Raw genomic sequence first — 21,354 nt, 5'->3', positions numbered from 1 at the left:
AGTATGATCCTCCACGCCTACTTGGATCAAAAGGTTCTGGCTATCTGTTGGTTCCTAAAATAATGAAGACTACAGCAAGGGGCAGATCTTTCTCTTATAAAGCCCAACAGTTATGGAACAGCCTTCCAACCAGTGTTCGGGACTCAGACACAGTCTCAGTGTTCAAGTCGAGGTTGAAAACATTTATTTAGTCAAGCCTTTGATCAGTAGATTTTTTTCTTAGGTAAAGGCTCAGATCTGAAGGGAACATGGATATAGAGTGTTTGGTGAACTGGGATATTTGTATGCTGTCGTCCCCTCACATTAACACGTTCACTCAGGTTTGTTGACTGTGGTGTGGTGGGTCGTCTCTTATCCCAGAGATCCCTCATGTCTGTGTTACCTTCTGGTTCTCCCTTGTAGTTATGCTGCCATAGCGAGCCTTGCCGGAGTCCAAACTGCACAGTGACATTAACTTTCATACAACAATAAGGACACTTAATAATCCATATCCTTCTCTTCCTGTCACCCTCTCTCTCTCTCTCTCTCTCTTTCTCTCTCTTTCTCTCTCTCTCGGTCGAGTTAACCCTCTGGAGTCTGAGTGTGTTTTTGGCCCCTTGAGAGATTTTGACATGCTCTTACATTTGGTTCTTTTTAGTGCTTTTAAAATATATTATTGACAAAAGACTTTTTACACTGTCTTCAGCACAAACTGGGCTACCATGATATGTAAACAACTTATGTGTGTGTTTGTATTTTTGACAAAATAAGGTTAATGCTTGGTTTTTGAAAAAGCAAAAAAAAAAAAAAAAAACACACTGAAATAAGGCCACAAACCCTATAGTAAACATGTTTTCCCAAGACTTTTTGAGACCAGAGCTTCTAATGTAGGGTTTTTTTTTTTTTTTAATCATGTCAAAATCATCCTGCCTGCTCATTCACCTTAAACAATACTTTGATTTAAAATGTAAAAGACACTTTCTACTTTGAAAGGCCATATGCGAAGAGGCGTCGACATGCTGTGACTGACAGCTCCGTAGACAATGGGTCGCATAATGAGCTGTCGATTACATAATGAGCTGTGGATCACTGAGCCAGGATCTGCGTGAGAAGTACAGTACTACTAAAAGGAATGCGTTTCCTTTATGGTTTATTTAAAATACGCATTAAAAAGGGAATTGTGTAACAATAAAACAATACAGTACAGTATGTCTAAAAAATAAAGAGTGCAACAAAAACAATAACAATACACAGGGTTCCGCAAATCCTAGCCTGTAGGGCTACAATACTATGCATTAAATAATAATAGTGTATCCATTTGAGGAATCGGCAAGAACAAACAACTTGAACCCCCACTTAGTTGGCTTGGCTTTCATGTACTGTGTCCTCCCAGTGTTAGCTTTGCATGCTACCATCCTCTCATCTACGGCTAAATGTCTACTAGGATGATAAATTGCTTTGCATGTCTTACGGATTGTGTCTATAGGCGGTTTCACTCTGAACAGACGGTCATGTTCAGATGTGCCCCTCTTTCTGTCATTTTCTTTGTCTGCATCTGGGTGACTCATTTGTACATTCCACAAAGTTGTCCTGTATCTGTCCCTTGACACAATTGTTGCTGGAAAGGGAACTGTGAAAAATCTGCTCTGTCACCAGTAGTCTATGATGGAGGGCAACTTTACCATTGCCATGTAAAATAAGAGCTCAATGTAGCGATACATCTCACTCACGGTTACATCGCTCCATTTGTATTTGCGTCCCTTGGCTATTGACTTGGCAGCTTGAGCATTTGTGTTGTGGCACAGAGTTGACACGACACTCTCCGAGAAAAACATTTTATATAGACTGCATTGAGAATGAGAGTCAGAAGACCTCAGTTGAGTTCCAGGTTCATGTGCGGGCAGGAATCGCAGAGTCTGTGGAACTGGTAAAGTTGTTTGCATATGTCATACAATGCAATAATGATTCAAACTAAATATAATTTAAGAAAGTATAAAATATGTACTTACTCAGGACGATTCTCGGTCGAACTCAACAAAATGTAGTGACACCTGCGTGGCCTGGTGTGAGTTTCCAGTGAAGGCAGGGGTGATGCAGCCACATTCCTGAAAATAACCAAACAATATATTTTTCAGTATTTTTGATGAATACACTTGAACAATATATATTTGTTAGCATTCATTGTACATATAGCATTTACACCTCAGCATTCCGGAACATCTCTGCTAGCTAACACTACATAACAGCCTTTCAGGATAATCAGTGACACCAACCAAAACTGAACTGAGGCTACAATATAACTTTCTGTGTGTGTGTGTGACTTAACGTGTGAACTGTTTTACCTGTGAATAGCGGGGGGGCGGCGTGTCCGCTCGCAGCTCATTATCAGATATTGACCTGTGGTGGAAAATCTGTGCCTCTACTTGGTTTCACATGATTTATATTCATTGGAAACATATTTCACCGACTTATTCTAAAACTACACACTTTAAGCTGTCTAAAGATATATTTTTTATTTCCGTGTGTCAGCTATTGGCCGAGTTTCAGCGCTTTTTGATGACGTGTTTCTAAACGAAGTTTACGCAGACAAAGGCGACAGATGGCGCACCCTGACTATTTTATTCATTTAAAAAAATACAACGTTTTGTTTATATAGTGAGCATACACAAATGAAAGTAGACCCTTAACAGATTTAAATGATGTATTACTTTGACATGTTTGATCAAATATGACCGAGCAGTTTAAGCTCTTTTTGCTGGCATCTGAAAAAAAAGCACGTTTGGGCGCCGGCGGCAATTCAGACTCCAGAGGGTTAAACTTGCTTCTGAGGCTCCAGTGACCACTGTTCCTTCCCACTTCGTCCAGGCCTGCCTCTGGATAGTGTTCTCTTCGACTGGAGGCCACTCTGTGCAGCTTGGGACGGTTTCTCATAAACGCCTTTGGTGGTTCCATGTAATTCCGGAGTAGAACGGGTGCTTTAAGGATGAATTGGACTGTAGAACAGTCTCCTTCACTGACTCAGGAATACAGTTCGCTTCTGATCATCATCACTGCCCCCCGCAACATTGTATATCTGCTTCAAATGGACATTCGGTGCAACCCAGATGAGGATGGGTTCCCTCTTGAGTCTGGTTCCTCTTAAGATTTCTTCCTTATGCCATGTTATTTCACAGAATAATTTACTCCCTTATACATGTCTGGTAAATATCCTTCAAGCTTAGCAGGTTCTAGTTCTGAGAAGATGTCTCCTAAATCTCAAAGCTTCTGTGGGTTCTTGTTTGTCATTCTAGGGAAGTTTTTGAGCTTGGCAAAAAGTGCTTGTTCAATCACTTCTGGAGAACCATTTCCTCAAATCTCTGCCATGTCATTATCAGCACAGCTTTTTAATATGATCAGCTTTCAGTCTCCATGCATGCTCGGAAGATTCTTTACCCAAGTATTTATTTAAGAGATCGAGTTCTTCCCCAGGGGTAAGGTCCAGACCAGAAATAGCACCTTGGAAAGATGATTTTTATGCCCAGTAGTTAATGAGTTTGTCATCAAAATAAGTTAGACCTGGTGACAGGTCATAGGTAATGGACAACTCATCTCCTTTATCAGGAGGTCTTCACGCATTTGGCAGTAACACTGAGGAGACTGCATTTGGATGACATTTTGAAACATGTCTGCACCAAAGTCCATGCTTTGTGAACTAATTGGTAAATTATTTTAATCTGTCTCACTTTTAAGTGGACTACTGTAATTTCCAGACTATTAAGCGCACCCAAATATAAGCCGCACCCTCTGAATTTTACAAAGATGTTTATTTTGAACATAAATACACCGCACCTGTCTATAAGCCGCAGGTGTCTACACTGAAACTAATGAACTTTACGCAGGCTTTAACAAAAGACAGTGCCTTTTACACGGCTTGTATCTACACAGTTGCCTACCAAATCAAATCAAATCAAGTCAAATCCAATTTTATTCATCACATACACATACATACAGGGTATGACATGCAGTGAAATGCTATATACGACGGGCCGGCATGAGGGAATAGGATAGGGGAAAAAGAAAAGAAGGCAGATAAATAAGTATGAGGTATAAAAGAACTATATAAAATAATAAAATATAGAATATAAAGATATAAAAGGTATAAAAAGATCTATAAATGTGAATATACAAAAAATGGCAGTAAACAGTGAAACAGTAAACAGTAAACAATGTGTAACAGAGTGTAAACAGTAGACAATTTTAGTGGTGGGTTGTCCATAAAGTGTCCGTGTGCGGTATGGTCTGGTGTAAAGGACCGTAAAGTGTCCGTGTGCGGTATGGTGTGGTGTAAAAATGAAATTAAATATAAAGTGCACTGTGCTGTGCAAGTCCAGAGATTAAAGTGTCGTGGTGCGAAAGGTGAGATATGTACAGAGAGGAAGTGTGATGATGGAGAGAGTGGGCCAGTTTTTAGATCCTGGATGTTTCCTGATTTAAACTCCGAATGGCCTGCGGGAAGAAGCTCCTCCTTATTCTCTCTATGTTCGCTTTCAGGGAGCGGAAGCGTTTCCCTGAACGCAACAGAAAAAAAGAGTCCATTGTTGGGATGGCTGAGGTCCTTCATAATCTTCCTGGCTCTGGTCCGGCACCGCGTGCTGTAAATGTTCTGGAGGTTAGGGAGCTCAGTGTGGATGGTACGTTCAGCTGAACGCACCACCCCCTGGAGGGCTCGCCTGTCCTGCATGGTGCTGTTCCCGAACCAGGAAGTGATGCTACCCGTCAGAACGCTCTCAATGGTGCAGGTGTAGAAAGTCTTAAGCACCTGAGAGGGAAGTTTAAAGTCCCTTAAGCGTCTCAGATGGTACAGACGCTGCCCGGCCTTCTTCACCAGGGTGTTGGTGTGACAGGACCAAGAAAGATCCTGTGTGATGTGAACACCAAGGTACCGGAAACTGTTCACTCTCTCCACTGGGGGTCCCGCTGATGTTGATCGGTTGGTATGACCACTCCCGCTTTGTACTAAAGTCCACGATCAACTCCTTAGTCTTGCTGACGTTCAGGAGAAGGTTGTTCTCCTGGCACCATCTCTCCAGGTTTTTAACCTCCTGTAGGTAGGCCGTCTCATCGTTGTTGGAGATCAGGCCCACCACAACAGTGTCGTCAGCAAACTTGATGATGGTGGTGGAGTTGGATGTGGCCACACAGTCGTATGTGTACATCGAGTAAAGTGCAGCTCAGAACACAGGTGAAGTGTGTTTTTTCATGGCCTGTTGTTTTCAGCGTGACGAATGATTCTCATTTCCTGTAGACAGTCCAAGTGAGCGGCAGGTCAAACCTCAGAGGAACATCATCCATATTTATGATGTGGTGCGGCCCGATTCAGTGGGAGCCCACCCGATTTAATATAAAGCGTTTCATTGGTTTACCCTAAACCCGTTCAGCAATTTCATTGGTCTAATGTTATGGGGCTCCGTTTTTTGGCTTGAAGTTTGTGAAACCGGGAAAAACCCAGGAGAAAATCCAGAAATTAGCCGCTTCATTGTTTAAGATGCGGGGTTCAAAGCATGGGGAAAAAAGTAGCGGCTTATAGTCCAGAAAATACGGTAATTAAGTTAGAAGCTTGAAGTGGTGGTTGCATTTCCTTACCTCCACTGTGGGGGCAAGCATACAATTACTAACTTTAGATTGTGTTTTTACATAATCGGCTTAGATGCTAATGGGAATTGATACTCCAGTAGCTGCACTACATTCTGGATACTGGATCTGACTCACTATATATCATTCTAAAGCTCTAAGCCCCAAGCAGCAATTTCAGATCTCTGTTTTTCAATGGAAAAAGTATAACAAATGTCTTTTTTGAATGTGTGAAAGCAGTACACAACAAGAAGATAAAAATTGCACTACTTACATTATTATTGTAATTAATGCTATTATTGTTAACAATGAGTCACAAACACATCCACCGCTGCTAATCCCGGTTTATTAGAAAAGATGAGGCTCCACTGAACAACATGCCGTAAAACATTTCTGCTCCAAACAATAGTGTTGTAAATTAGATAGTTATTCTTTTCTTTTTTGAGTTTACATCACAGTATTTCAATTAGTGTATTGTTTGTATATGCTAGGGAATAACTTTCGCAATAAAAAATGACATCTTGCTGATAAAAAAAAAAAACCTAAATATGTCTGGTAGAATATAGCGTTACGGAACAAATGAGACCACACACAAAAAAAAAAAAAAGTAATTCAGATTCTCAGTCTTCAGTCTACACTCTATATGTAGGGGTCGACGTTTTTATTCTGCACCACCTCTCATTTCAAACCTTTTATTTCCAGCCAGTAGCATTATGGAAACAAAATGATTGATGGAAAATGTAGCCTATAAGTGCAGGATTCTAACGATATATGGGAGAATTTTATTCCCCATGAGTGTGAGTCTTAGTTTTATTACTCTTTAGAAAAAAAAATTATGTTCAATGCAGGAAATGTATATCCATGGCAATCATCTATCAGCAATATCAACTTTGAATAATAGACAGTAAAGCTCAAAGTGTCTTCTTTCCAAAGATATTTAAATTGTGTATGTAGCTATTTTTATCAGAAACTGTTAACATTTAAAATTAGGTAGGGCATTTTCAGCTGTGAGTCCCAAAATCTGTGCCGAAGGCTGACAGGTTAAGAGAATTCTTGAAGCTGAACATAAAATCTATAGTGCTAGCATTAATTGATAGTCCCTTCCTGGTTAGCAGCTTACACTAGCGCTATGGATTGTTTAGCAGTTTCATGCATGCGCGATCCAAATCTGGTACGGCGTGAGTAGCCACAGCGACACTGCGCTAACTGTAATTTCTCTTTATACTGATGTCATTGTTGGCATCTTGGTACACAAACTTATGATTCTGATGAAGAAATAAATAAAATTTGTCTCTCTAAGGGTAGCGTGATATTCTAACTGCTAGTCCAATATACCGGCTATATCATTGTCAGTTATCATATCACTTTGTTTTAAATACCAATTAAGTTTAATGCCACTTATGTTCAAATGTTTGAGTGGTTTCTTTTTTCAGGTGTGTGTGTGTGTGTGTGTGTGTGTGTGTGTGTGTTTATTTAATTATTATTCAAATTATAAGTATACAGCTCACATGAATATATCTTTGATACAGTAACATGACTAGATGCATATATATATATATATGCGTGTGTGTGTGTGTGTGTGTGTGTGTGTGTGTGTGTGTTTGTATGTATATATATATATAAAATGACTCAGAAACATTGGATTTGTGGTGATGTTATGAGACAGAACATGGTAATTTTATCTAAACTGTACCATGATTAACAAATATTCATTTTTATGTCTTCAGGATGGTGTAGTTGCTTTGTAACGTGAAAATTGTTTTGGAACTGCAGTTATTACTAAATGATTAAACGTACTACAGTAAAACCCCATTGGACGAGCATAATTTGTTCTTGAAAATTGCTCGTAGGTCCATTTGCTCGTATGTTCAAACTAATTTTTCCCATAAGAATGAATGTAAAAGAGATTTAATCCGTTCCGAGATCTCATTCGATCGCTTATTTCTGCACTTAAAAAGTATTTGTAGTCTATTTTAACAAATAAATACACCACAAATTTCCTGTAATGTAAACATAATTTAACACTTACTCATGTAGTAGTGGTTGAGTGTGAGACGCACATCATGCTCGTAACCTTTTTGGTTTCCATGGTAATTCTATTTACTTTCGTTTTCACAGCACCATCACTGATTTTCTTGGGAGACATTTTTCAAGATTTCTAGTGAAATAAAAATATAAAACTAAAAAAAGTGATGTTTTTGCTGCAGGGCTACAGGGTTTTACTGTACCTAAAAGAGAGGAACTAAAGAGAGGCCAGTCAAGGATGACTGAAAGGATAAAAAGATCATTTGTCATTAATAAATAAAAATTTATAATTATGGCTAAAGAGGAATAAAACACCTGGGGACATACTGTTAAAGAAAAATTAGGGGCTTGCTAACAATAACTGTGATTCATCACATCACCCAGTCAGTATTTTACTGTAACACACACAAATGTTACTTATTGTTACATTTTCATTTCAGAACCAGTATGGGAGAAGGTCCATCTGTTGGAGTCCAAACATTTGACAATAAAACTCGATACAAATGGACTGTTTGCATTGGGGGAATCATTTTCCCTGATAGCTTCATCCAAGTAATGCAAACAGTTAATTCTTTTACATAAAATATGATGCAAGCTAATTTTTTGAAAAGTTGGGACACATAAAATAAAAACTAAATGCAATGCAGGATAGAGGATAGAAAACATATCAAATGTTTAAACTGGGGAAATTTCTTTCAGAAAAATCAATAAATAAAAAAAGGTAATTTTGAAATTGATGGCTGCAGCACATATCAAACATTTGAGACATGCCCATGTTTACCACAGGATAGCATCCCCTCTTAACTATAGCCTGTAAACATCTGGAAACTGAGGAAATTAGTTGCTGGAGATTTAGGAGAGGAACGTTCTCCTATTCTTGCTTGATATAGGATTCAAACTGCTTAACAGTCCCTGGTCTGTGCCATATATTTTCAATTGATGAAAAGTTTTGACAGCAGGCAGGCAGGCCGGTTCAGCACCTGGACTGTTCTACACAAAGTCATGCTGAAATATACAAGGCATTCACAAAAAAAAATTGTTGTCTGAATGGGAGCATAGTGTATGCTTCTGGATACATCTGGATATATATAAAACCTGGATATATCTTTCAGCATTGATGGAGCCTTTGCACAATCCGCTAATGCTCTCCCATACATCAGAGATGCAGGCTTTTAAACTGAGTGCTTATAATAAGCCAGATGGTCCCTTTACTCTTTAGTCTGGCAGATGCTGTGTCCATGGCTGCCAAAAGAATGTATAGACATCTGACCACAGAACAGTTTTCCACTTTGCCTCAGTGGAAAATATCACATTAGCTGTTGCTCAGAGAAGTTGAGAGTGTTTATGGATCATGCTCTTTTTTTAATGATAGAACTTTAACTGTGTCTACAGACAGTGATATTTGGCAGTATTCCTTAACCCATTCAGTGATTTCCATTACATAAGAAAGCCTGTTTTTAATGAAGTGCCATTTGATGGCACGAAGATCATGGCCATCCAATATTCCCCAGATTCTCTGACTGTTTTGATATTATTTACTGTAGATGATGATATATTTAAAGTCTTTACAATTTTACATTGAGGAACATTATTCTGAAATTGATCAACAGTTTGTAGACACAGTCTTTCACAGATTAGTAAAGCTTCTCCCATCTTTACTTCTGAGAGATTTTGCCTCTCTAATACACTATTTATACCCCAATCATCTTACTGACCTGCTGTTGGAACTCGGAGCCCGTCTCCAAGTGGACATTCACAAGGTGGCTCATGATTCTCTGTTCTTGAGGCTCAAATTGTTTAATCTCAATTTCATTAAGAAATACTTACTGTACATTACTGTAAATTGTTCTCACAAAAATGTATAATTAACAAATAATGTTTAGATCTGATAAGTTATTTTAGATGGTCTTCATCCCAATACTATTCAAATTTAAATCCCAAACAGTAAAGAATTAAGCAAATTAATTCACTTAACCAATCTCATTATACATTATATTCACAAATACTTAATATTAACAATTTAACTTTACCAGAATGAAGAAACTTTCAGACGTGAATGTGTCAGCATGTTCCACAGAGATCTCAGAAGGCACCTTCCAACTCAATGGTGCACCAAAGCAGCTGTAAGAAAGTGCACCCAGAGTGAAATTTTCCCTAATTTTTATCCTCTGCACTGGATGAATTTCACATATTTTTAGAAGCATGTACCAATAATCTTACAAGACCTTAATGTTTTTAACATTCCTCAAAAGTAGATTAGCCTTGTAAAACATTTCTTCTAAATAACTTTGTTTTCCATGTCCCTGTCTGAAAAGTCTTTTATTATGCTGAATAAGTCCTACTCTTTAATTTTTCTAAAAAGTTGAACATTTTCTCAGTTTAAATATTTCATATGATTTCTTTGTTTGACTGTGAATAAAATATTGGTTTATGAGATTTGCAAATCATTGCATTCTGTTTTTATTTACATTTTACACAATGTCCCAACTTTTTTTGAATTGGGCTTAAATATGACCAAATTCCAAATCGCTATTGTATGTGGAAACATGAGATTTTTTTATTATTATACATGTGTGTGAATATAGCAGACTTAAATTTATAGATCTGATTCTGTGTATGTTCAGTTCACAGTGGAACCTAACGGAAAGCAGACATATAAATATCCATATCCTTATCCAAGTGGCATTAGACCTCCTTTCATTGATATTTGTTCAAACACACTCTTCATCAAGGTGAAGTATGGAGAGTGTTCAGACTGCTTCAGGGACCCACATTTGTGGTACAATATTAAAAGAACGGATGATGCATATTTTACAATTCGAGAGAGTGGAGACCGCCGCAAAATACATCTGGACTGCAATATACATTACGAAGAGAAAAACTCAACATGCCCAAATTACGGTATGTGTTTTTGTTTCTAAAATATTTGATAAAATATGTTTGGTAAACACTACACAAACTGCACCATACAGCCATGGCCAGAATGTTTGAGAATGACACAAATATTTCTTTGACTGCTGCTTCAAGTCAAGTTAAAAAGCTTCGATTGTCATTTCAACCATATAAAGCTGACTCAGTACACAGTAAAATAATACAATGTTTCTCCAGAACCCTGGTGCTACATAAAGCAACATCACACAACATCGAGCTACATAACACAACATTTAGATTTATGGTATTTAGCAGACGATGTGTCCAAAGTGGCGTAAAAAAGTGCTTTGAGTATCTATCAATGAATAAAATCTACACTGGTACGCTGGATTACAATTTAAGATAAGTCACCCTACATCTCTGTTAAGAGGATTTTTTTTTTTAACAAAGCAAACCTGGAAGTGTTAGTTGAAGTGTTTCAGGAAGAGGTAGGTCTTCACCTGTCGCTAGAAGATAGTCATGGACTCTGCTGTTTGGAAATCTATGGGAAGTTCATTCCACCACCTTGGTGCCAGAACAGCACCTTCGGTGCCAGAACAGGTGCTCTTCTCTAGTCTTTAATCTCTAGTCAATTCTCGCTATTCCTGATATGTCTGCCAGGCATGACGAGATCCAAGCGGAAGCTTTTGTATCTGAGGTGGGAAAGGAGATGATGAGGTGAGTGTCATCAGCATAGCAGAATGTGAGGATATGAGCAACCTTCCAGGTAGGAAGCAAACCTTTCCCAAGCTGATCTATGTATACCGAGAATTCTGAGGGTAGACAAGAGAGTCTTATGGTTAACTGTGACAAATGCTGCTAAAAGGTAGATGAGGATGAGTACAGATAGAGAAACTTGACAATGAAGGAGTAGGGGATTCCTAGCTGTGTAGTGTAGGTATTGTTGGGGAGGAAGTGAAGGCCTGGCAAATTTTCTCAATCTTCTTATCATAGAAGGAGGCAAAGTCTTCAGCAGTAAGGGAGGTTGAAGCAGGTGGAGCAGAGCTACATACACAACATGGAGCTAACAACTAAAATAAGTTGTCCTCTACACAAAGTGCATCGTGTGCAAACATTAAAAGACAAAGGACAATGCAGGCAAACTAAGACAGTGTAGGACAGATACACAAATACACAAAATAGTGCAGATCGTACAATGTTAAAAAAAAATTGTAAACAAGAGATTGCTTCTAAATATAAACACAACACAACATTGCAAAACACACAACCGCAGCAATCAAAAGGTGTGCAAAAACAGCATGTAAACAGTTATATACAGTTATATCAGATAGGTGGTGCTGTAGACATGGATGTGTATGAACTAAAATGAGTATTGAGTGTGCTTGAGTTCAGGTTTGTAACAGTTCAGTAACATACATTTTAGTGTGTTTTTTTCCCCGAGCCACTTAGTTATCACTTTATCCTTATGCCAGGTTGCTCCATTATGCTGGAAAAGGCATTGTTCATTGGACTGTTCTTGTATGGTTGCGAGAAGTTGCTCTTGGAGGATGTTTGTGTACCATTCTTTATTCATGGCTGTGTTCTTAGGCAAAATTGTGAGTAATTTCACTCCCTTGACTGAGAAACAACCGCACACATTTTTTAAAATTCTCCGGACAAGCTTTTTTCCAGATTCCCCCAAACAATCAGAAAAAGGATTCATCAGAGAAAATTACTTTACCACAGTCCTCAGCAGTTCAATCCCTGTACCTTTTGCAGAACATGCAGTCTGTCCCTGATGTTTTTCTTGGAGAGAAGTGGCTTCTTTTGTGCCATTCTTGACACTAGGTTATCCAAAAGTCTCCACACCTGCCTGCTGCCATTACCGAGCAACGCTCTGCACTGGTGAAAGCCCAGATCTAGCAGCAATATTCTCACCTGTGAATCCCTTTGTGTGCAAAGCAATGATGTTTCCTTGCAGGTAACCTGGTTAACAGAGGAAGAACAATGATTTTAAGAATCACCCTTTATAACATTCTGGAGTTCTTTTAAATTTTTCTTCTTTTTTCGGCTGCTCCTATTAGGGGTCGCCACAGCGGATCATCCGTCTCCATATCACCCTGTCCTCTACATCTGCCTCTTTTACACCAACTACCTGCATGTCTTCCCTCACCACATTCATTAACCTCCTCCTTAGCCTTCCTCTTTTCCTCCCACCTGGTGGCTCCATCCTCAGCATTCTTCTACCAATATAATTTATGTCCCTCCTCTGCACATGCCCAAACCATCTCAATCTTGCCTCCCTCACCTTGTCACCAAAACATCCTACATGCTTTGTTCCTCTAATAAACTAATTTCTAATCTTATCCATCCTCGTCACTCCCAACGAAAACCTCAACATCTTCAGCTCAGCTACATCCAGCTCCACCTCCTGTCTTTTACTCAATGCCACTGTCTCTAAACCATACATCATCTCAGGTCTCACCACAGTCCTATAAATTTTCCCTTTCATTTTTGCAGATACCCTACTATCACAAATCACTCCTGTCACTCTTCTCCACCCACTCCACCCTGCCTGCACTCTTTTCTTGACTTCTCTAACACACTCTCTATTACTTTGCACTGTTAACCCCAGGTACCTGAACTCCTCCACCTTTTCCAGCTCTTCTCCCTGCAACCGCACCACTCCGCTGCCCTCCCTCTCATTCACACACAAGTACCCTGTCTTACTCCTACTGAGTTTCATTCCTCTTCTCTCCAGCGCATATCTCCACCTCTCCAGGCTCTTCTCAACCTGCTCCCTACTCTCACAACAAATCACAATATTATCCACAAACATCATAGTCCAGGGAGACTCCTGTCCATCACCACTGCAAACAGGAAAGGGCTCAGGGCCAATCCTTGATGCAGTCCAACCTTCACCCTGAACCAGTCTGTCTTACCTACTGCACACTTCACTGCCGTCACACTGTCCTCATACATGTCCTGCACCACCCTTACATACTTCTCTGACACACCTGACTTTCTCATACAATACCACAACTCCTCTCTTGGCACCCTGTCATACGCCTTCTCTAAATCCACAAATACACAATGCAATTTCTTCTGTCCTTCTCTATACTTCTCCATCAACATTATTAAAGCAAATAAGCCATCTGTGGTGCTCTTCCTCGGCATGAAACCATACTGTTGCTCACAGATGGTCACCTCTACTCTCAGCCTGGCTTCCACTAATCTTTCCCATAACTTCATGGTGTGACTGATCAACTTAATTCCCCTGTAGTTACTGCAGGTCTGCACACCTCCCTTATGCTTAAAGATCGGTACCAGCACACTTCTTCTCCATTCCTCAGGAACCTTCTCACCTTCCAAAATCCTGTTAAACAATTCTGGTTAAAAACTCCACTGCCATCTCTCCTAAACATCTCCATGTTTCTACCGGTATGTCATCTGGTCCAACCGACTTTCCACTCTTCATCCTCTTAATCGCTGCTCTCACTTCCTCCTTACTAATCCTATCTACATCCGGCTTCACCAACTCCACATCATCCAACCTTCTCTCTCGCTGATTTTCCTCAATCATCAGCTGCTCAAAATACTTTCTCTACCTTCTCAACACACTCTCCTCACTAGTCAACACATTTCTGTAACTTGCAGTACATCCTTCCCAGCTCGGTCCCTCTGTCTGGCCAATCGGTATAAATCCTTTTCTCCTTCCTTAGTGTTCAACCTCTCATACAGCTCCTCATATGCCTTTTCCTTGGCTTTCGCCACATCCCTCTTAACCTGCTGCCGCATCTCCTTGTACTCCTGCCTACTTTTCTCATCACTCTGTCTATCCCACTTCTGTTTTGCCAACCTCTTTCTCCTTCTGCTCTCCTGCACTTCCTCATTCCACCACCACATCTCCTTGTCTTGCTTTCTATTTCCAGATGTCAAACCAAGTACTCTTCTAGCTGCCTCCCTCATCACTCCTGCAGTAGTTTCCCAATCATCCAACACCTCCTTAACACCACTGAGCCTCTGTCTGACCTCTTCCCTGAACCTCACACTACACACTTCCTCCTTCAGTTTCCACCATCTTATTCTTCTTTCAGTCCTCACTCTCCTCCTTTTCTTCTTTGAGTCCAAAACCATCCTACAGACCACCATCCGATGCTGTCTAGCTACACTGTCCCCTGCCAACACCTTACAGTCTCCAATCTCCTTCAGGTTGCATCTCCCGCATAGCACATAGTCCACCTGTGTGCACCTTCCTCCACTCTTATACGTCACCCTATGATCCTCCTTCTTCTTAAAATAAGTGTTCACCACTGCCATTTCCATCCTTTTAGCAAAAATCTACCACCATCTGCCCTTCCACATCCCTCTCCTTAAAACCATACCTACCATCACCTCCTCATCACCTCTGTTCCCTTCAACTACATGTCCATTTAAGTCTGCCCCAATCATCAATCGTTCTTTTCTAGGAACACCATCTACCACTTCATCTAATTCACTCCAGAATCTTTTCTTCTCCTCCATCTCACAGCACACTTGTGGAGCATAGGCACTGATGACATTTATTGTCATCCCTTCAACTTCCAGCTTCACGATCATCACCCTATCAGAAACTCTCTTCACCTTCACTACACTCTTAATGTACTCTTCCTCCAGAATCCCCCCTACACCATTTCTCTTTCCATCCACACCATAATAAAACAGTTTAAACCCACCTTCAATGTTCCTGCTCTTACTCCCTTTCCACTTGGTCTCCTGAACACACAGCATATCTACCTTTCTCCTCTCCATCATATCAGCTACCTCTCTCCCTTTACCTGTCATAGGACCAACATTTAAAGTACCAACCCGAACCTCCACTCTCCTACACTGCTCCTTTTCCTGCCGTCTCTGTAGACGCCTTCCTCCTCTCCTTCTCCTTCTTCGGCCAACAGAAGCCCAATTTCCACCGGTACCCTGTCGGCTACCGATACTTGTGGCGGTCGTTGTTAACCCGGGCCTCGACCGTTTCGGTGTGAAATTCTCATTTGTGATCTGCATATTTGATTTGGCACATGTTTTACGCTGGATGCCCTTCCTAACGCAACCCTCCCCATTTACCCGGGCTTGGGACCGGCACTAAGAGTGCACTGGCTTGTGCATCTATAATGGCTGGGTTGGAGTTCTTTTAAATTGCCATCATAAAATTTAAGGCAGCAGACTTTATGAAAACTATTTGTTTTGCCATTCTCAAAACTTTTGTCTAAGACTGTAGACAATTTTGGGAGTCCGGAAAAAAGGGGAAATTGGAAGATTTTGCAAATGCATTTTTATATTTACTTGTCTTCTTAAGTTGTTGTGAGTAAAAGTGGGGCAAATTCTCACCAGGAAAAAATGAAGATGATGCACGGGAGGAAGAAGAGAATCGTAGACGAGAAGAGCAGCGGCGTCAGGCCCAGCGTGAACATGAAAGAAGAATTGAGGAACAGATTCAAAGGGAAAGTGAACTCGCCGCTAAGAAACTTTCACAAGCCACAGAGACACTGAAGCAGAACCAGAGGCTGAGAGGCCATGAGACCCATCACCAAACTCACATCATGCAGCAGGCAGTAAACACTGACATTGAACTGATGTTCTTCAGCATCTGGAAATGGAGCTTCCAGAATACAGAACAGCTGATCTCAGTGAAAAGCAAATTCAAGATATAAAGAAAATGATTATAGAGCTGAATTTCACTGACCTTGTGAAGATTATGGACCTATGGATGATCATGGAGAAGTAGATGCCGAGTGTTTAAAGGCCCTGGCATGGAGAAGCTGATGCTGGATCTATGATGATCACAAATTGTTCTGTATTGTTGAAAGATTTATGACCAAACTTTTGATGTCACCCATATGAGGATGGGTTCCCCTTTGAGTCTGGTTCCTCTCAAGGTTTCTTCCTCATATCATCTAAGGGAGTTTTTCCTTGCCACTGTCGCCACGGCTGCTCATCAGGGACAAACGCACACCATTCACCTTCACTGTTGTTTTCTGTAAAGCTGCTTTGAGACAATGTCTGTTGTGAAAAGCGCTATACAAATAAACTTGACTTGACTTGATTGAAAGATGAGGTATTGAGTTCATGCCCTTCTCTTTTATTTCAAATGTTACAAGTTACTTAATAATTGCATCATTTGTTTTCAGGTTCCTGAAATCGAGAGGAAATTCACAGAACTGTTGTTGGATTATAAAATTGTTGAGGATGAAGATTCAGAGGAGACTTTAGCAGACAGAATGAAAACTCTGCAAAATGAGTTGATGGTGAAGTTCTGTAAGAAACACAACCTGTCCAGTAGCTGTGTGTTTTCTTTTGATGATGCAGTTGGTTATGAGACTCTGCCTCTACATGATAGACTGACAGTACTTGAGGCTGTGACACGTTTAGTTTTGGAGGAGAATGAGGACGTCCTCACACATAAACATGAAAGAGACTTCCTCCTGGATCTGCTTGAACTTCTGCAAGATGATCATCCATCACTGGCCTTCAATCTTTTACAGAGCGTTCTTCAAACTGATATGCAACTGTCTGCACAGAGTAAAGAAATTCTGTGTCAGATCACATTCAACAAGACATGGAAGCTGTCAGAAATAACAGGTTTCCTGCGTTCCATTTCTGATAAAGACGAAGAACAAGTGCAGTCAATCCTTCACATTGCACAGACCTACAAGCTGGAGTATGGAAATATCTTCCGTGCATTACAGTCACATGATCCCCTGAGATGGATAAAAAACCATGTTGGTGGGGAGAGACAGAAAAATGCAGATACTATTATTAGTGAAATGCGCAGTGCAAACTACCCTGAGAACGTCCTGACAATACTAACTGATGTTCTTCAGCATCTGGAAATGGAGCTTCCAGAATACAGAACAGCTGATCTCAGTGAAAAGCAATTTCAGGATATAAAGAAAATGATTATAGAGCTGAATTTCAACAACCCTGACAGAGAAGTTCTCAAACGTGTACTAGTGGGAATGTCAGTTGCAGTAAAACTATGTTCTACTGTCACTATTCACAAAGGTCCAACACAAAGTGTCATTGAAGGTTATCTTCCAAGATTAACTCAACTTGCATCCTTGGTTGTCTTCCTGCTTCCAAAATCCAGAAGCAATACAGGTTGCCTGCTTGAGATTGGGACAGGTGAAGGGAAATCTTGTATCTTAGCCATGCTTGCTACAATCCATGCTATTCGTGGTGTAAAGGTGGACATTGTCACCAGCTCCCCGGTTCTTGCCCGTCGTGATTTAGAAGAATGGAGCGAACTGTACAAGATGTTTGGTATAACATCATCTGCCGTTCCTCCAATGATGAATGATGTCTCATCTGAAAAACATGATGAAATGACTCAGCAAGCGTACAAACAACAAATCATTTACAGCACTGTTGGGACTTTTGCAGCTGATACACTGAAGCAAGAGTTTGAGAAGAAAACTACTCGAGGAGACAGAAGGTTTGAGATGATCATTGTGGATGAGGTTGACTACATGACCTTGGATAATGGAGTTCAAATAACATTTCTGTCCCATGAGTGCAGTGGGCTTCAGCATTTAGAGCAAGTCCTTGCAGGCATCTGGGCCATGATATCTGCATGTCGACCAGTTGAGTTAGAAGAAACTGGAGAGACCATGTGGACAACAAGAATCCAGAATTTTCACACGGCTGCTTTGATAGCAATGATTGGTGCAGAACAAAGTGATAGATTTTTACCATTAGAAATTCTGTTGCCAGGTATTGAGTTAGGATTTTACTCCGAGGAAGATTTTGAAAATTTTAATGTTTCTATTAATGCTGAAGGAGAAGCCGAAAACAGGACTATTGAAAATGAAGCATTAAAGACCATCATGGCCAAAACTGGAATAGAACAACAGTATGACCTGCTGAGTGTTCTTGAGATGGGGATGGAGCACAAGGTGGCATTTAACTGTTATATCTATCAGTCAGAAACTGGAAAAGCCGTTCAGTTTGGAGAGCAAAAGGCAAAAACTGACCAAAACATCAACATGCTGCTACTCCAGAATGGAAAAACTTGAGATCTTGTCTGAACAAATGCTTGTTGAAGCCACCATTAGCCAGATCAAATCCAAAATTAAATATTCTAAACAATGCAGTTTAAAGATGGAAAAAGATCCTCTTGTAATTCCTTCTTTTTTAGAGAAATACCTGGAAAATCAGCTGCCACTGTTTGTTGAAAATGCACTGAAGGCCATTCAGATGACCAAAGGCAGAGAGTACATGATTGAGAGATCTCTTAGTGCTCAGGGAGTAGATGTTAGAGAGGATGAACAACACATGTACCATGGGATAATTCCAGTGGACTTTCAGGCCAGTGGAATGTTGGAGAAAAGAAAACGATGGGGTGATGGACTACAACAGTTCCTGGAGATGAAGCATCAGTTAACTTTATCACCATTATCAAACGTGACAAACTACATGTCAAATTCATATTTCTTTAAAAGATATCTGAGTGAAAAAGGAATATTTGGTGTTTCTGGAACCCTGGGTGGAGATGCAGACAAGGGATTCCTGGCAAGACATTACAAAACAGAGAGTTACATCATACCGGCTCATCAGCGTCAAAAGGTTACTGAGCTTCCTGCAGTCCAGGTGAGGGGAGGTACTGAACAATGGATCCAAACCCTTTGTGTCACCGTGTCCAAAGTGTCTGACAGAGGACAGGTGGTGTTAGTTGTGTGTGAGGACGTCAACACAGCAAATGAACTTAAAGAAAAAGTAACAGCAGAAACCAAACATTCAGTTACAATGTACACAATGAGCGAGAGCCACAACATTGAGAACCAGAAGTTCAACAAGGGACAGATCATCATTACCACTAACCTTGGAGGACGTGGAACAGACATTAAGGTTACAGAGGAGGTTGATCGCTGTGGTGGTCTGTTTGTGTTACTCACGTACTTCCCCAATAACCGAAGAGTCGAGAAACAGGTCTTTGGACGAACAGGTCGAAAAGGAACACCAGGAATGGTCCAGTTAATCCTGAACCAGGATCGTCTAGCCATGGCCTACAGAGGACATTCTATTGAAGCCATGAGGGAACTCCGAGAAGAGTATGAGGTTAATCGAATAAAAGACATGGAGAAGGAGAAACTAGCTGAAATTGAAATGAAGGAAGAGCTGTTCTCCACATTTTGTCAGTTCCTTTGTGCCTTTGCCCAGCATTATAGTACAGAACAGAAGACTGATCTCTTTGAAGTGAAAGTAAAAGATGTCCCTCGTTACTTTGAGTCCTTTAACAATAAGATGGACTATCACCCAGCATTGAATGCTTTGAAGGAATCATGGGGTATGTGGCTGATACTTCACACAGAGCAGATAAACATTGAGAATGACCTCAATGAATTAAACAAAAACCTCCTCCAGCACTTGCAGGATACAAGCAACAAACTTTTACAAGGTCAGAGTGAAAACTTTTATGATCACGTTCAGGTGGCTTTAGGAAGAACTGCCTTGCACTTTCTAAACAAAAACAAGAATGACTATGGAGCAAAACATTACTGGGAAAAAGCCTCTGATTCAGACACCTACTACAGAGCTGCTGCACTGTACAACCAGGCCTACATCACCATTAACCTGGCCAAGGACGGCTACAAAAATAAGGCCTGTTCCTTACTAGAGCAGGCAGAGGAAGCCATAGATGTTTACGTATCAGAAACAAGCAACATACTGAGCTTCTGTTCTTTGACTGTTACTCAAGATTTTGATCCACACCACAGTGGCAGCTGTAACTTCCATTTACAAATGCAGGCAAGGATGAACATATTAAACTCATGGAAGCAAAACATCACAAAAATACGTGACATGCTTAAATCAGACAAAGGAGAATTTAAAACTGTATATTTGACTCTTTACAGCTTATCAACTGAGGAGGATTTTGTGTCTTCTAGTGAACTTAATGTCTTTTGTAATTATGGCCTTGCAGTTGTGTTTGAAGTGAAGAAAAAGCCACAGTTCTCATTTGATGCTCTGATTTGTTTTTTTCTTGGTGTAGCTCAGGTTGTAGCAGGAGTTTTGGTATGCGCCCTGTCAGCTGGGTCCCTGTCCTCATTTGGTCTTGGTTTGATTTCTGAAGGTGTGTCTGACATGATCAGTGGAGTCATGGGTATGATAAATGGCACATTTGACTGGGCATCATGGGCAATATCTAAAGCAATCAGTATAGGAACGTCTTTGGTCTGTGGGGGCTTCAGTGTTCTCAAAAGATCTTTCTCTGCTGTGAAAAATGCTGTGACTAGAATCTACAATGGCACCAAATCCCTAAAAAGTATTGCATTTACCGCCATCAGATCAGGGAAAAAAATTTTCATTTCAACATGTAAATCAGTCAAATCCTCTCTATCATCAATAAGTGTAAACATCACAACAAATGCAGGCAAACTGAATTTAAAATATGCAGGCAAATATGCGTTTCAGGAATTAGCGATTCAGGGGGTAAACACTGCTGTGAGCACAGGCATTGATGCTGGTCTTCAAAAGATATTCCAGAAAGTATTTCAACAAACTTTCAAAGACTCCATATGTTCAGCATTAAAACAGAATAAACAGTTTAATCATGTGCTCAAAGATTTTGTTAGTTCAGGAATTCCAAAATCTGCCTTGGAGAAAGAATGCAGTTCTTACAAAATCAGCAAAACCCTGGAGAAGGAAATGAAAGATCACATGATTCTCAACACAAATCATATTATGAGTTGTCTCATAAAAAACTGTGCAGAAATCCACAAGGTGATTAACACACTTTCACAGGTGTGGGACAAATCTGCAAAGATTGTTGCACACCGCTCTCATGCCTGGATCAAGTGTGGTCTGACTGCAGCCGAAATCTCCACCACCATTTATGAAATGTTTTCCTCCATTCCT

The 21,354-nt window shown here is 40.3% G+C and overlaps 2 protein-coding genes across 2 annotated transcripts in view; one reads left to right on the top strand and one right to left on the bottom strand.

The window, feature by feature from the left end:
- LOC310725889 (uncharacterized protein) overlaps nucleotides 1-14,847 on the bottom strand; it is a 537,758-nt gene extending 522,911 nt beyond the window's left edge. Inside the window, exon 1 of the mRNA XM_083541007.1 lies at nucleotides 14,125-14,847. Within this exon, the coding sequence (XP_083397133.1) occupies nucleotides 14,125-14,790 (666 nt within the window). The 5' untranslated portion in view covers nucleotides 14,791-14,847. The remainder of the gene's footprint in view (nucleotides 1-14,124) is intronic.
- LOC310725865 (uncharacterized protein) overlaps nucleotides 8,047-21,354 on the top strand; it is a 51,476-nt gene continuing 38,168 nt past the window's right edge. Inside the window, exons 1-2 of the mRNA XM_083540956.1 lie at nucleotides 8,047-8,166; nucleotides 10,239-10,515. Coding sequence (XP_083397082.1) covers nucleotides 8,062-8,166; nucleotides 10,239-10,515 — 382 coding nt within the window. The 5' untranslated portion in view covers nucleotides 8,047-8,061. The remainder of the gene's footprint in view (nucleotides 8,167-10,238; nucleotides 10,516-21,354) is intronic.

The sequence above is a fragment of the Silurus aristotelis genome (assembly GCF_946808225.1).
Source record: "Silurus aristotelis genome assembly, chromosome: 5".
Lineage (NCBI taxonomy): Eukaryota > Metazoa > Chordata > Actinopteri > Siluriformes > Siluridae > Silurus > Silurus aristotelis.
The sequence above is the reverse complement of the archived record's forward strand: the minus strand, read 5'-3'. Positions and strand labels throughout refer to the sequence as shown.